We start from the raw sequence: 16,509 nt of genomic DNA, 5'->3' as shown, positions 1-16,509 counted from the left end.
TCCATCGCTTTTACACGCTTTAGTGGCATTTCCTCATTTCCCTTCTACGATAGCATTTGCTAGTGCATTTCTTTTGCTTCGTTTCTACAACTATTTAGTTGGGCCATCCTTCTTTGTTTTGTGCACAATCCATTCGTGTTCCCAAGCGATTACATTTGCGTATTTTCGCTTTCATTCCTATAATTTTCTTTGATTTTGTCCTAACGCACTTTATTCATTACTTTTGTTCAGTTTCCATCTCTTTTCATATTTTTGTTGGCATGATATTTTATGGTGTCCAGGTTGTTGTTCTTTTATTGATTTGTTTCATCATGAGAGAAATAGTAGCTTGCCACGAAGCAAGTAAGTTTTCACAGCTTAGCAGTGCCACTCTGTACTGGTTGGCGGTCATATGCTTCTTTTTCTTCTGAAGTATGCTCTTCTTGTGCATACACGGTTTTGTTGTTTTAAAAGCATTAAATAGAGTTTGGTTCTACTTCTCTTTCGTGTACAATTTTCTCCCTCTCGATATGATGACATTTACTGTCGATTGTAACATCGAAACAAGGGAAAGCTCATAAAATAGGTTGACGAGATGGAGCGAATCAACGAGGAAAGCGTAACCTCGTCTCAAAACAAAGAACTAATTGAACGACCAACGGACGGTCAGGAGGAGCGATTTCGCTTGTCTTCTTCTTCCACATTATGTTAGTTGGATTAGTACATGCTTTCTTTCAGGGTGGCTTCTGTTTGCCACAAGTAGTGCGCTCCTCCTGCATAGTGTGCCGTCCGATTGGACAGCTTCGAAGCTTGGCACCCGGATGCAACTCGATGACAGTAGGGATAGGTACGGCCTGGTCACGTGGCGATGCATACTAAAAACCAATCTCTCCGGTAACTACTCGACCCCTTGCCAAACCGGGAGAGCCCTTTATCCCGGTGGCCCCCTTCGAGTCAGTCCCCGCAAAGACCGGCATAAGCCCCTAGATGTACCGTCGTACGTAACCCACCCGTCCCCATCCAGCGTCGAGCAATTTCATCCAGGAAGTGCCGAACGTATCAACTGCGGTTGGACAAGTCTGTTCCCCCATTGAAGGGGTTCGAACGGAAGAGTGCCCATTATCATGACACCCAACGGGATGGCCATTTCGATCGGAAAGAGTTTTCCCAGCGCAGGTGACACTAGCATTCGAAAGCAAAACAATAAGGAATACACACTTTACAAAAAAAATTATAACGTCAAAAATTATCAAACCACTTTTTCAATGCTCACCGTTTCATTTTTGGAAAACGAAGAAAAAATCGGAAAATGCATCTTTTTAAACTTATACAAATTACCCAAACTGAGCATAGTTTGTTCCTTTACACCTTGTGCGCGTGTTGAATGTTGTTTTCCTTGTTCTTTACATTGTTATTAGTTATTTTTTTCATTCTACTCCACACTTCTCTTCTTTATCGTTTTTCGATCCGGTTTCTGATTCATGGAACATATCTTGTACCATTTGCACCATGTGCGCTTTTTATAGCATGGCGTGCTGTTGTGCACCATCGACAGTGGTTTCTTTGTTGCTAGATCTTTGTGCACCGCTGTTTGTCTTTACTTTTGTGCATTTTAATTTCACATTTATTGAAAATTCTTGTGTTCCTCTCTTATTCTTCAGTTTCCTATGTTTTCTTCTTCCGCTTCCGTTTATCGTGTTTTTGCGTCCAACGGTATTCTTATTCGCATTACTTTGAGACTTAGTGAAATTAGGCAGTGTGTGGCATTCTTTGTTTTTGTTATTTTTCATTCGTTTTTAGGAAAGGATTGTTTCTTGTGTATTTTTGTACGAAGTTTTTGTGATTTAGTTTATCCATTTGTGTATTGGTTTGTTTGCTATGGGTGATTTGATGCAGTGTCAGTGTGTTTACGGTATGATTTACGGTAGGTTTGCTGTGATTGGAGTGCTATGATCTGGTTGAGTGTAACCAAAATGGCCATTCCCACTATCAAGAATGAAACATTACAGCCTCCAGAATACCTGATTGTGGATTGAAGTTGTTGGAACATGCGGTTTGTCTATGATATTGTTCTCCTTTGACCTCTTGCCAATGAAGCATGTTTTTGTTATACAAAAACAGTAACGAGTAGATCTAATTTGCGCGTTCTGTAGGCATTGTATGTTGACTTGCGCGTCGCTTTGCCTCTTCGGAATTGCTGTCTTATGCTTAGAATGACATCAAAATAGAAGCACATCAAAACCAAATTCAACAAGACCGACACCGATCGTATGTGGTGGTATATGGTACGCGACCCAGCAAACATATTCTTGCTCTTGCTCTGTCACGATGTCCTTGTACGTTTTTGTTCTGGTTCTGCTTATTTGAATATTGTTTTTCAATTACACTCCACGCAATCGAGACCGACAAATTGATTGAGCCCTCGCAATATGTTTCTGGATTGCCGACGTCTGTTCTGTATGACCCTTATCCACCCCCCAGTAACCCCCACCCCCATTCGCTTCTTCTATGCTCCCATAGGGAGGCTCCCGCGTTTGCTGACCTTTATCGCCTGCAACTGAGCCCTTCATTTGTATGCAAACGATTAAGGTTTGCAAAACGCGACAAACTAACTCTAGAACTAGTGGCAGTACAAAGAGACAAGGAAATGTTTCGTTGGGCCGGGTGTGAAAATGGACACCGAAATGCCTCCTGAGCCCAGTAGCAACATCGCGGTGCCATTTTCACACTGTTTTGAAGTTGCTGGTTGTATGCCACACTTTAGTGTACAACTTTCTGATTTTAGTTTCGTATTCGGATAACAGTTTGTTTTTACCCATGTTAGCCCCGTTTGTTGCAACGAATGGATTGTTTTGTTTTTGTTTCTTTTGCTACCTTGCATGTATTCTTGTGTTCTCCTGCTACGGACACTCATCAACCTGTTCACAGCCGAAAGCAAACGAAAACCCATTTACTGGCAGGTCGAATTGTCGGACTAAAAACAATACTATTCCATAAAATCTATCATATAAAAAGTAAATACTGTAACGCGTCCATTAGTCCCTTGCAATGGACGAAATGAAACGTAACTCCCGTCACGCGTCCATTGAGCCCAGTTGAAGGCGCGAGGAAGTGTTGTATTAAATAAAATAAATTATTTAACGCATCCGTGAGCCCTTTGTGTTCGGATGCATTAGTTCCTCGGGTAACAAACAGAAAGGTGTCCGCCTGCTAAACAATTGTACTAACATGTAGAACCACAATAAATATATCCATGGCAGTAAATGCCAAACTAGAACTTAACCTTTAAAGGGTGTGAATTAAACGGCACCTAAAATGGCATAATTGTATGGCTTCGAGAATGTCTCTTCTTTCCTCTCGCATTGTTTTGTTGCGTTTTGGTTGATTTGTTTTTTTTTTTTTGTGTTTCGTACTACAGTTTCGGTATTCATTCGTTCGGGTTAAGATGGTTAGTACTAGGAAGATGTTCCACTCAACACCAACGATAGTATTTAGTGGGCCTTTTGCTATTTTGTTTCACACAGAATCGACCTCCACAAAGTAGCTTCCTATCAATAAGAGTAGAAAAAACGTACACATAATTACAGCCTGCCATGCCTGGTTTGCTCTCTCCATTCCATATATCCACCTGCTTCTCTCATTCGACACACAAAAAAGGTACAAAAAATTACGACTTGAGATTGTTGGTTTGGTGGCGGTGACGACCCTGTGAGCAATGGAGGCGCCCAGTAGCTCATCTGAGGCGCTCATCCTACCCCATTCCCTGTCGCCCTTCGGAACGCCATGGGAAGGACACTTCATCTCCTCGAACGGGGTCGAAAATTGTCCCCATGAACAGCAGCATAAATAAGAAAGGGTGTGGGTGTATCATTTTTTTCTAAAATGGGATGTAACGGAAAAGGATTGTGGAAGGAGAAAGATCTGTAGTCAGTGGATCCCGAACAGGAACGTGGAAGTTGGGGAAAGGGAGCAGTTAACATTGTTTTCGACCACCTCGGGGAACCGAACCACTTTACGACCCTGTTGAGCGGCATTCCTTCGCGTTCCGGGAAACAGGTAGCAGGGTTTCTTATATCGTAACATCGTGAAGAAAGTTTTACACGCATATGCCTTGGCGGATAGGTGTGTATGTATGTGTGTAGTGAAGATGAAGTTTAGTGTATTTGTGCGTTGTCTGTGTGTAGCATGGGGTAGTGTGTGGTGTACACGATAGGCGCGGATGGGACACATATACACGTATAGTAGGAACTTAAATACAAGCAACACACACGTCGATTTGAGGTAGCACAATCACTGCCACCGAATCGATAGACATATGAATCGGAAAATGGGATGTTTGGTTTTGCACTTGTTTTTATAAAATAAGTTAAATAAAACCAATAATTAGTTACTTGTACATAGAATTAACAATAAATATGTATTTGAAATAATCTGAATTTAAATGTTCGAAACAATAACCGTAACTTTAATAACAAATAAGATAAATATTCAAATGAAAGTACTCTACTTTCCTCCAACATCTCAATTTCACCCTCAACGCATACATCGTAACTTATTAAAACTCGAACAAATGGCACACAATTTGTTCCCGGTTTTGAATTTGTTACAAGCGGACTTGAATGGTCAATGGAGTTCGCTGGTAACAAATTCAAATCCCTGGTGGAAATTAGCGATCTACCACGAGCCAACTAGATTGAGAAGAAAAATAAACCGTTGGGTGTAGGGAAAAACAAAATGTATCGCACGAACACGCACGCCCGCTGTACGCATGTGCGTGGCATTTGGTAACGATACGTTTTCGACCTGGAATAAAGTAGAAAGAAAAACGGAAAAAGAAAAAAAGAGGAAACAATCCTTACCCTGAGCGTAGCACGTAGCTACATTAATGGACGGGAGAAGAAGCATTTTTTTGATTTTTTTTAAATAGCATAACTAACTCAAACAAAACTGATCTTCGGAAAGGACTATTACAGAACGGGTTTTCCACGGCGGAGACGCTTCCATTGCGTACTTTCCATCCGTATTTGCATTCACTACTAATCAAATCGTTATCCTAGTGAGACATGGGAGGGGAGGCGGGAGAGGTGACTGTAAGCGTTACTGGTATGTGAATATGAGTGTGAAATAGTGTTAGTGTTCGTTTGAATTGGAGAGTGTATGTGTGAGTCTGCGTATTGTATGTTTGCATGAATTATAGTTTTTCCAGAGTTTTGTGTAATCTATGGTAGGGTTAACATGTATCTAAACACTTGATTTAAAAGAATTACTTAGAAACCGTTCGCCGCCTATCAACCCGCTTGTGTGGTTGCATTTATAATGGATAAATACTGTAGCCCATCACGATATTTGTTGGTATGTTTGTGGATATACCCAAACAAGCAGTACTAATTAACAAAATAAGTTTGCAAACTTCTACACAAAACCACCTGTGGAAGATCCAATCCCGTTGTTTTCTTTTTGTATGTTTATCGCAAGACTTGTACGCTTTACGCTATGTACTTTTTTTGTGTTTGCCAATGGTGAGCCCCTTTTTGTTTTTTATGCCAATTCTCTTGCCTTTTGTGCCAATTGTGACAGCATGTCCATCCTTTCGCCCGGTTGAGGGGGTGGTAAAGAATGGATATGTTGTTTTTCCTAAGTTTTGGGAATAAACTAAGGTTGTAAAAATGTATAATTCGAAAACATGCATAAAAATTGCCTCATGACACCGACTTAATGCGGTTGATTTGGAAATTCCGTCCAATATCTGTCAACAGCTGTCAAGTGTTAAATGGCAAGTGGAAAGTGAGATCAAATGAGCCAAAACATTACACACTGACGATGCACAGTCCTTTAGTACACTAGGCTATTGCAATGGAACTGTTCAGTGCCATAACAGTCGGAAAGTGAAGTGACTACTTGCACCGGCAGGGAATAAAGAAGGCAACATTTGCAAAAGGTACTGAAATAGTTCCAACAAAACTGTGACTTAAACGAACAAACCCAAAATACAGGATTACCTCAATGGATCTGGTATCATTTGAAAAGCAAAAACGTAGGGTACTTTCCATTGGAGAGTGTTCCATGAACAAAACCTGTGCCTAATTCTGGTCCATTATTTGAGTTTTTGTTTTGTTTTTGGTTTGACCCTTGTGCCGGTTGTGATTTGTGAGGAATGTCGCCAGAAACCACCTTGCCCCCATGACCGTGTGTGGTCATGCTGGCGCGCGTGGTAGTAGCGAATATTCAGCGGAAAGCCGGGGGCGAACGGTTTTAGTTCCACACGCGCAGGAACGAGTCCCAGGAGCCGGTCGCGACGGCCATACCGTTCTCCGTGACCCCTAAGCAGGACACCCGGTTGTCGTGTCCGGCCAGAATGCCCGCCCGCTCCGCCTTCATCGTGTCCCAGACGTTGCAGTTGAAGTCGTCGTAGCCGGCGAGCAGCAGCCGGCCGGATTTGGAGAACGCGACGGACGTGATGCCGCAGATGATGTTGTCGTGCGAGTACATCGCCAGCTCCTGGTCGGCGCGGATGTCGAACAGCCGGCAGGTGGCGTCGTCCGAGCCGGTCGCGAACGCGTGCCCGTTCGGGAAGAAGGTGACCGCGTTGATGTCGCTCTCGTGCCCCGGGAATGTCTGCTTGCACTGACCCTCGCGGATGTCCCACAGCTTCGCCGAGGCGTCGCACGCCCCCGACACGAACACGCGGAACTGCGGCGACAGCGACAGGGCCATCACGTCGCCGGTATGGCCGAGGAACGAGGTGCACTGCTGGCCCGTCTCGATGTCCCACAGCCCGCAGGACATGTCTCCCGAGCTGGTCACGATCTGATTGTCGTCCAGGAAGCGACAGCACGACAAGTAACCCGTGTGACCCGGGAGCTCCCGCGACACGCGCACGTTGCCCTCGCGCGTCTTCAGGTTGTAGATCGAGCAGATGTTGTCCAGGCCACCGCACGCCACGAAGTTCCCGGACGGGGCGTACGCGCACGTCATCACCCAGGACGAGCGCAGCGGGATCGCGTGCACCTTGTTCGTGGTGTGCGAGTCCCATACGATCAGCTTGCCGTCCTGCGAGGCCGACACCAGGTTGCGCGAGTCGCTGCCCCAGTGCATGGCGTAGATCTTTGCCAGATGGCCGCGCAGGGTGCGCCGTGTGCGCATTTGTATTCGCCCGATCGGTTCGAGATTGTTCGTCGCCTGCACGAGCGACGTGTCGCAGGCCGCCTTCCTCGCATCGCGGATGGCGTTCTTCAGCGTTTCCGCCTCCTGCCGTAGCGCTTCCAGCTCGTTCATGTTGCTGCTGGCTGATAGATGTTGTTCGCTAGTGGGTTGCCTTCGACGATGCCCGCCTACTAGATATGCTAATGAGGTGCCACTCCAAAGCAGGTATCCCTAGGTGATGGTGCCGACTTGCTACCCTTGTGCGCTCTCACACCTGGAGAAACTGGCTTGGTGTGGACTTCCGCAGGACAATTAAAAAAAAGGAAGATTCACGTCTATACCGGAGAGCAATGGATTTGTTCCTTCAGGCCTGCTGGACCAGCCCGACACGTCTGCAGGGAATGGTCTGTTGGGTCCAGTCCAGTTATCCGCTTCCGCCTAAGGATAGTACGGTCGATGCTGCGCTAGTGCTGCTGCACTGTAGCTGCCCTGCCCGTCTCGCAGGATGGAAGTGGAGAACGGATCCGTCTGACCGAACCTCTTCCTCTACCGTGCAGGGTTGAGCTTTACCTTTTGCCGGAGAAGAAGCGGCCTAGTCGAGGAGCTGATGATACGAGAGCAGCACGGCAACAGAAGACGTCGTTTCCGGTCGCTTTCCAGGATTCATGCAAAATTTTTCGCCTCTCACAGCCTTCCTTCGACGCGACGCGACAGCTCTCACTCTCTCTCGCACACACACGCACACAGACACACGCACGCTCTCTTTCACTCTCCCGTTTATTTTTTCTTCTTCTTCTGTCGCACTTTTGTCGCCCCCACCGGAAGCTCACCTCCGCCTCCCGCGCAACTACTCCACACCTTTCTCTCTCACCCTGGTGTTTCTAGCTCTCGATAAAGATAGCATGTGAAGCTGGAAGATAGTAAATGGGTAAGTTTGCTATCTTCACCTGACCAATGCTATCTCTATCCCTTCCGCAGCGTTATCACCATTCGCGTTCTCTATTCCTTTTTCTCTCGCCCGTCGTTTCTCTCTGGCTCTCTCTCTCTCTGTCTCCCTGCCGTATTCACTCACTTTCTCTCGGGCGGTAGCGGATGCCACTTTTTTCACACTTAACACACCAATTTATCGATTATCTGCAGTTTTCTGACTGCTCCCCGAAAAACCAACCGATTGCTCTCACTGTGTGCAAAAACTTCCCTTTTTTCGCTTGGATAATTTATCGAAACACTTATTTTTATCCGATTCGGCTGTCTGTTTTTCTTTTTCGTTTAACTTAGATTATTACACCGACTGCAAAATAGAAAAATAATAGACACCAATTATTTAGCAACCTAATGCACATCCACACGTTTTCGATGGAAAAGGTTTTCATATGAGAACTTCGTTTTTTTCTTTGATCAATAAACCACGATAAAAAGTATTACAATAACTTTTGGGGTTTTTTTCACTTATTGTCTGTAATTGTTTCGGCGACCACTACCCTACTTTTAGAAAACAAATTTTATATCGGGGTTGTATCTTCTCTACTCTGACCTCATCGGTGGGTCCTGTTTCTTTTCTCGTTGTGCAAAAGTTTAATTCAACAAAAGAACAAAAACTTGTATCTCCATTCAAATAGGGTCAATCACCAAACAAACTTCACCCACAAGTGCTGCTCGCCATTAGCACTGTTGCATTGGACTAAATCCCAACTACATCATCACGGTTCCATGTTAACTCTGTGCACGCATAGAAAATTCAATATCCCCCTTTTTTTCAACCGCGACACTCCAGTGGAGAGTGAACCTGCCAGCATATCACGCATTCCCTTTCGTTCTTCCGTGGAGATTGTGTCAGATAACTTGCAATTTCTCGTTCTTGCCCGCGCAACCAACCCCAATCGCGAACCGTTACTTTCTCACAAATCCCCCCAACATAACCGTTCATTAACAATGTGTATAGTAGCATATACTACTTCCGATGACGTATGTATAGTAGTATGCTACTACCACACTGTCAGCAAGAAACGCAACCACACTACCACCGACGACGCGCGCGCACAGTGGAAAATGAATGACCGCATGAATCTAGCGAACGGGGAGATGAACACTTTGCTCCGTTGGGGCGTGCCAGTACTTGTGAAAAAAAATCGAAACAGGAAAAACGGGTAATTTCCTTCTAACATTTATCCTAACAGATGAGTGTTGTAAATATAATCCAAAACTGAAGCTACTACTTTCTAACATAAACACCGAGGAACACCCCTTGGTTGTGCTGGAAAATTTTTCCACACCCTCGGTGGCTGTGCAAAAACTTTATCACGTCCTGGTGGGCACAGTTTTCGATTTTCCCGCTGGATAACACCTACCCGTACACTGCACTACGATGTGGTCAATTTTCATACACTATTCGGTTACTGAATGCACATTATACGGTGGAAAATAGCAATTTTCTCGTCCGCGGTACCGTGGCTGCGACTTTTCCGTGACTCAGTAAAAAAACGAAACACTCCCCGAGCAACTGGGTACGGATCGACGAGGCCGTTCGCTGGTCAGAGTTTTTCGCTCCCGATTTTCCCGGCTCGCTCTCTCAGCGCCACGACCAACCGTACCAAGGCCATCGGGCGATGACGACAAGCATTTTCCGGAGCGTAGACATCTTGCGTTTGGAGTTTTCCGGGCGCTCGCTCACGATTTTCCAGCCAACGGGGGTTCCTCTCTCTCTTGTTCTCTTTCTATGTCTCTTGGATGTCCAAAGGCTTCCGAACTCTTATCGCAGCACGGCAGGACAATTGTAGCTTCTTGGTAGCGTTGGAGTAAATTTTGGGGAGAGGCAACTAAAACCAACCGTAAAGCGAATGGAGAACTGAAGATACTTGATGCTCCTATCATGGCATCTGCTAGGAATGCTGGTTCTTTCTTTCGCATTCAAATTGAAATTGTCTCAAATGTTACGGCAGTTTGCTTGAGTTGTCGGTGTCGTTTCGACTTTCGTATATCTAATACTACTTTCTAGGTCTATTTCATTGAAACCATTTTTTTTCTTTCAAAGTATCCTTTTATTTTAATTATAAGCTTTTGGATTTATTTCGAACCTTACCTATACTCGCCATATCTACAGTTATTGTGCCGGGAGGAAAAACGTTCAATTCAAATCCATCATCGTCCGCTGTGGTGGTTTGTGTTACGTCGGAAGTTAAACACCTGTTGAAAGACAACATGTTCTAGTAGCAATGCGAAAGAACTGCAACATTTGTTCTCGTGCTCTATCTCTTCCAGTCGCCGGAGATACTTTTGCTGCAAAATGCGATAATTGTTTTCTTATGAAGAGGTAGTAAAATCTTGTTTGGCTACTTCTTATGCTGGAAAAAGTACCTATTTTGTAGTATTATTAAGAAAAATTGAATACAACTTAGTCTGTGTATAAAATGCCAAATTTTATATGAAAACATTCCAAATTTCTAATGTATGTACAAATATGCAATTTTCTCTAGTCTTGCTTGACGAAGGTGTCAAAACTTACACAAAACTTATCATCTTTAATTTACATTTCACTGTTTGATAGCATGTAATGTAGACCATAATTTTTTTAAAATCGCTTATGAAGAAAGCATGAAATGGAAAATAAATTTGAACGATGTAGTAACGAAAAAAAATTCACACACTTTGTTTGCTAGGGTCATAGATATACACATATGAGACTTTATTTATTTATGAATTTTGAACGAACGTTTACGAAACAATTACACTTCGCAACGGGCTAAAACGACAACCACTGTCCTCCACAGTTTTCTATGCATCCCGCGTTCGCAAAACCTGGAGTGAAGGTCGTACTTTTCGGTTGGTGTTTTCTTTTGTATATGTTACTAATCATTACTAATAACATGGTACATGGTGTAGGCAGAGAAACAAGTTGTTTAAATAGCTGAAAAGTGGTTTAAAACATTAATCTGTGCGACTGTTCATTTTATTAATCTTGGCTATCGTTCCTACCATTATCTACCGCTAGTATGTTGCGTTCCTACGTAGTACTAAGGAAATGTTTTTTCGTTTTGTAATGTTTTTTGTTTCATTTCTACTCGAAATTGAACAACACTCTCCACCGTCTTGCCATGCGTGGTTTGTTGATGGATGATCGTTGAACCAGAATGATCGTTCAAAGTATGCTTCTCGATATAAATTATCCCTTTCAATTGCTGTGATAAGGCAAAATTGTCCTACCGGATCCCTAAGCACTCCACTTCGTTGCTTCTTTAGTGTTAGCTACACAGTCTAAGCCAATCGATGTTCACCAGCAACACGCGATTTTTTCCTTCTACCGCCCTCATTAGCTTCCTCTCGAGAAAAAAAAAACATTTGGCTGCCGTCTCGCTACTTCTCCCCTGTGTCCATCACGAAACGGAACGTCGAACGACAAAGATCGAAAGTAGGAGAGTTAATAAAACTTAAATACTAGCCTAAAAACAACGTACATGTAACTTAATACGCGTTGCGGGGCGCCATCGCAAACAATTTACTTATTTATGGTTACTAACTAACGCCCGCTGGCGACTTAACGTGTGGTGTGAGACTGGTCGCCGCGCCCGTTTCCCGCGTTTGTTGAAAAACAAAATTTACCGACAAAAAAAAACTTAGAACCCCCGTAGTTGGTGTTAATACAGATACAATTGCATAAAAAAATACAACAATTTTTTTAATGGTAAAAGCTCACATTTCTGGTAAAGATTGTTGTGTGTATGTTTGATTGTTTGTTTTAGATTAGATTGTAATTTTTTTAGTTGCAAATGCTAGTCATTTTGGTGTTTCAATCTCGGCGTGGCAGCAACACGCACACTAGAGATACTCACCAAAGATATTCAACTTTTTGATTCCTTTTATGCCAAGTGCGGGTGCCTCCGTCGTTATTCGCAGAAGCAGTGGAGTGCAATCTATACCGTCCCAAGACGGATGAATCAGATTGTTCTGTTCGATCAAAATATGTATGTGCAATCGGTTTCGGTGTGTGCCGCTTGATGCACAGTTGTACATCGACAAAGACACGTAATAAAAATCAATAGCTTTAAACCAAGAGAAAAGCGATCCCAATTTGGGAAGAAAATAACTGGAAGCAAAGCACGTGCAGTGTGCGAGTTTTGTTTTCAACATCAGCTCATATTGTTCAGTATCTACTACCAACTCTATCATATGTCGGTAGCTGAACCGAGTGCACTAGTGTAGCCTGTCTGCTGTGACGCAGGCGGCCTTTGAATGTGTCTACTAAAATTATGGTGCTTACAGGCCTCGCCCCGTCGGGAGTGCGCACTTCCGCACAAAGTAAAGCTTGTGCGCGGTATAAAGATGATCGGGAGGGAGTGTAGAAAGGTTAAAATGGAAAGCATACTAATCGAACGGTAACGCCGACGCCGGCGACCTCGAGTGCACGGTCTCTTGGTCTCAATGTTCTCTGGAAGGGTTTGTTTTCGCGCCCAGTGGTAACACCATTCGGTACGCGCCTTCTAGTTCCACACGCGCAGGAACGAGTCCCAGGAGCCGGTCGCGACGGCCATACCGTTCTCCGTGACCCCTAAGCAGGACACCCGGTTGTCGTGTCCGGCCAGAATGCCCGCCCGCTCTGCCTTCATCGTGTCCCAGACGTTGCAGTTGAAGTCGTCGTAGCCGGCGAGCAGCAGCCGGCCGGATTTGGAGAACGCGACGGACGTGATGCCGCAGATGATGTTGTCGTGCGAGTACATCGCCAGCTCCTGGTCGGCGCGGATGTCGAACAGCCGGCAGGTGGCGTCGTCCGAGCCGGTCGCGAACGCGTGCCCGTTCGGGAAGAAGGTGACCGCGTTGATGTCGCTCTCGTGCCCCGGGAATGTCTGCTTGCACTGACCCTCGCGGATGTCCCACAGCTTCGCCTTCGCATCGCACGCACCCGAAACGAACGTTTTACTCTGCGGTGCCACCGACAGGGCCATTACGTCGCCGGTGTGCCCCTGGAACGAGGTCGTCTGCTGGCCCGTTTCGATATCCCACAGGGCGCAGGACATGTCGCCCGAGCTGGTCACGATCTGGTTGTCGTCCAGGAAGCGACAGCACGACAGATACCCCGTATGGCCTCCCAGCTCCCTGGCAATGCGTACATTGCCCTCGCGCGTCTTCAGGTTGTAGATCGAGCAGATGTTGTCCAGACCACCGCAGGCAACATAGTTCCCGGACGGGGCGTACGCGCACGTCATCACCCAGGACGAGCGCAGAGGGATCGCATGTACCTTGTTCGTGGTGTGCGAGTCCCACACGATCAGCTTGCCGTCCTGCGAGGCCGACACCAGGTAGCGCGAATCGCTACCCCAGTGCATGGCGTAGATCTTTGCCAGATGACCGCGCAGGGTGCGTCTCGTACGCAGCTGAATCCTTCCCACCGCTTCCAGCTGTGCCGTCGCCTGCAGGATCGAGGTATCGCAGGCAGCCTTCCTTGCGTCACGAATGGCATTCTTGAGCGTTTCCGCTTCGGCCCGGAGTGACTCGATTTCATTCATTTTTTAATATTTTCTACAGCGTTCTACAACGCTTTTGCTGGCCGTGTGAAACGATGTATCCGTACACGCCTGTAGTTGCGCTACGATTCGTCCAGAGAAAAAAGATAAAGGGAAGAGGTAATTGGAAGGGTGAGGGAAAAAATAATGAAAAACAAACGTACAAGATCATCGTCAGACTCTATTGTATTCACAGCGGTTCACAGATGCTTCTCAAAGTCCCCCATATAATGCGTACCTTAAACGATTCTCGCTGTTTCTAGAGGGCCGCTGTTCTCGGTGTCTGCGGCTACCAACACTCTCGATCTTGTTCTCTCGGTGCACTGTTGACTTTGGCTGACGCTAGACACGCACGCACGCACGCACTCACGCAATGATGAGCCCCCGCGCAAGATGATAACGACGATCTCGTGTGTAGGCGAACGGGGAGGCGGGGAGGATAGGGTCGGTGGTCTCGGTCGATCAATTAAGCGTTTGCTCTCAATTGGCGCACCGTGCGTTGCACATTTAAGCGAGGGATATGTTACAAGGGTAAAACGCTTTACATGCGAATGGATAACGCACTTTCTTCTGCTGTTTCGCCGTAAAATCACTCTAGAAACCTACTGAACACTTGTAACCTGCCGAGGATCTTTTTTTTATGCTGCCTCCACTTGTTAAACCGCGGCTTTTGATCACTTTTTTATGGGATCAACTATTTTCTCTCCCCAATCCTCTTCCACACCCTTCCGCCCGGCTCGGTCGTTGTGCAGCGGCGAACAAACTGAAAAACACTGCCCCACAAGCGGATGCGCTAACGCACACACCAAACAAACAGACAAACAACACACTCAACCACACAACCGAAGCGCTGATCTGTTCGCGCACACGCGAGTGGCGATCGTTCGTACTCGTTTGCGCACCCGCAGTATTCACTTCATCACTATCGTTCAATGTCGACTGTTTTTTTTTCTCTGCACCTTTTTTCGCCTCGCTACTCCAGCGCAGCCAAGACACACACACACACACACACAAACTCTAATGCGCGGTCGAGGGATTATTCAACGCACCGTAGAACTTCCTTCCGAACCCTGCACTTGGGATGATAATTTAAGGATAGAGAAGATTATTTTCCACCAACCGTCGAAACGGAATCCGCACCTCCGCAATATATCGTCCCACCGAACGACAACGACCGTGCGCGAGGGTTGCTGGAAAAACAGGTAAATTGCGGACGAATTACCCGTGCGCGGATGACGACACCACCCGTTCTCTTCGCTGCGCGAATGAATGTGAGTGCGGCGAATTTCCGTTCCTGTCGCCCCGCCGCGGTCCTGTTCCGCAGCTAACCCCCTGCGCAAGGGTCGGTTCGTGAGATGATAACGCGCTGATGACTTATGTTACACGGTATATAAGCGCAGATTCTGGAACGATTTTAGCGATCACGATTTTGATACGCCCGCCCCGAAACTGCTGAGCGAAGTCGGCCCGTTTCGTGCTGGTTTACTTTTTTTCACACAACCGCAGGCTTTGGATCGAACTTGTGGAGCAGACACTGGGGTACCTTGAAAATCGATTAGCTGAATTATGTTTTCCCCGTCGCAGCGCTTGCGACGACGAAAGATGCAGATGAAAATGCACTTTCTTCTGCTTCGTTCACTGTTTTCTTTTGCCACAAACCTTTTTGAGGAAACCTCACCACCTTAGCTCGCAGGCAAACGACGGTATAGCGCAGGCGAACTCGCTTAGCTGCTAATTTTTACTAGCAATTGCTCTGCATCCGACTGCTACACCATCTATTTGCATTTAATTGGACGACGATGATGTTTCCACTCCCTCTACGATGTGCGTTGAGCAAAACTACTGCTGCAGTCGTGCTTTTCGCTTCCAAAATGTTGGGACCCACTCGTACCCGGTTCCGGCAGAGGGAATCATTTTGCCCATCACTAGGCCGATAGTAATAAGTCAAAAATATCGACTGAAATAACCAATTTTTAGGTAAAGTTTCGGTTCTTTCATCGGTTTTTACAAATCATCTTTCAAATGAAAAGTATTCGAAAGGTAAAGCCTCTTTTGCAGAACATTGATCTCTGCGCATCCATCTTTACTTGCTCCGCAAGTTGAATTCCACGATTTGACACATCAATACCCGAAGGGTCCTTTGTTGTAGAGAAAAACTTTAGTCCATTTTACACTTCATGTAATTTTAAGGGATCTTTAAGACTAAGAAAACTGCGTCTGATATTTAGCATCGAACTTTTTTTATTTACGTGTCTACCAAAGCTGTGAAACAAAGTAAAAGTGTGACCGGCTATACTGCCTTTACCTCAGAAAGTCTATGTACTTTGAAATCTACCCAACAACGCAGCCAGTACGTACGCGGCCAGTTAATGCGCGGATAAATTTGAAAAAATCGTTTTACTTAATCCGGTTGGATGAGATTTATAGTGAATTCGGCGTTTTTCATAATAGGTATTAATTCTACAGTTAGAAGAACTGAACAACTATAATTTTTAAATAAGATTTCATAACAGTCAATGTTACATAGCAGATATGTATTATATCAGCAGAACCTATTTTCGTTTTCTACAGCATAAATAGCCACATTATAAATTACCCAACGATTGAAACAATTGAATGACCTGACCGCTGGTCACAAATTGGATTAGCATGCAAGCTCTTTTGTAGCACACATACGAATGGTTGAAAACCGCAGAGTGAAAAAATAAAACGCAAAATAGCCTGATAGCAGTTATCAACTGTGTTTTGTTTAAGTGTCCGTCGGGGAATACGAAACTCAGCAACATCCATCCAGTGGTCATCGTAAGGAATTCAGTTGCTTATCGTCCTCCCCTCAGGTCACACGGACTGGTCCGGACGGCTTGTCCTGCTTCGGTGTCTGATAGACAACCTT

General features: G+C 45.4%; 2 protein-coding genes across 3 annotated transcripts; both read right to left on the bottom strand.

Moving 5' to 3' along the window:
• Positions 1 to 6,231: 6,231 nt before the first annotated feature.
• LOC131281720 (guanine nucleotide-binding protein subunit beta-1) lies at positions 6,232 to 7,254 on the bottom strand. Its single transcript, XM_058311066.1, has one exon. It carries the CDS (start codon positions 7,252 to 7,254, stop codon positions 6,232 to 6,234), a length of 1,023 nt encoding a protein of 340 aa, XP_058167049.1.
• A 3,734-nt stretch (positions 7,255 to 10,988) lies between these two features.
• On the bottom strand, positions 10,989 to 14,867 carry LOC131281216 (guanine nucleotide-binding protein subunit beta-1-like). 2 transcript variants are annotated; one of them, XM_058310480.1, is made up of 2 exons: positions 13,855 to 14,867; positions 10,989 to 13,699 (listed from the first exon to the last, which is right to left on the bottom strand). In XM_058310480.1, the coding sequence occupies exon 2, from the start codon at positions 13,617 to 13,619 to the stop codon at positions 12,597 to 12,599; it is 1,023 nt and encodes a 340-aa protein (XP_058166463.1). In that variant the 5' UTR covers positions 13,620 to 13,699; positions 13,855 to 14,867; the 3' UTR covers positions 10,989 to 12,596. The 2 variants fall into 2 exon arrangements, with proteins under 2 accessions (XP_058166463.1, XP_058166464.1); XM_058310481.1 differs by having other exon boundaries at positions 10,989 to 13,688.
• Positions 14,868 to 16,509: the final 1,642 nt, after the last annotated feature.

This window comes from Anopheles ziemanni, chromosome 2 (assembly GCF_943734765.1).
Source record: "Anopheles ziemanni chromosome 2, idAnoZiCoDA_A2_x.2, whole genome shotgun sequence".
Lineage (NCBI taxonomy): Eukaryota > Metazoa > Arthropoda > Insecta > Diptera > Culicidae > Anopheles > Anopheles ziemanni.
Note: the sequence above shows the minus strand (reverse complement) of the source record. Positions and strands in the feature narration are given on the sequence as shown.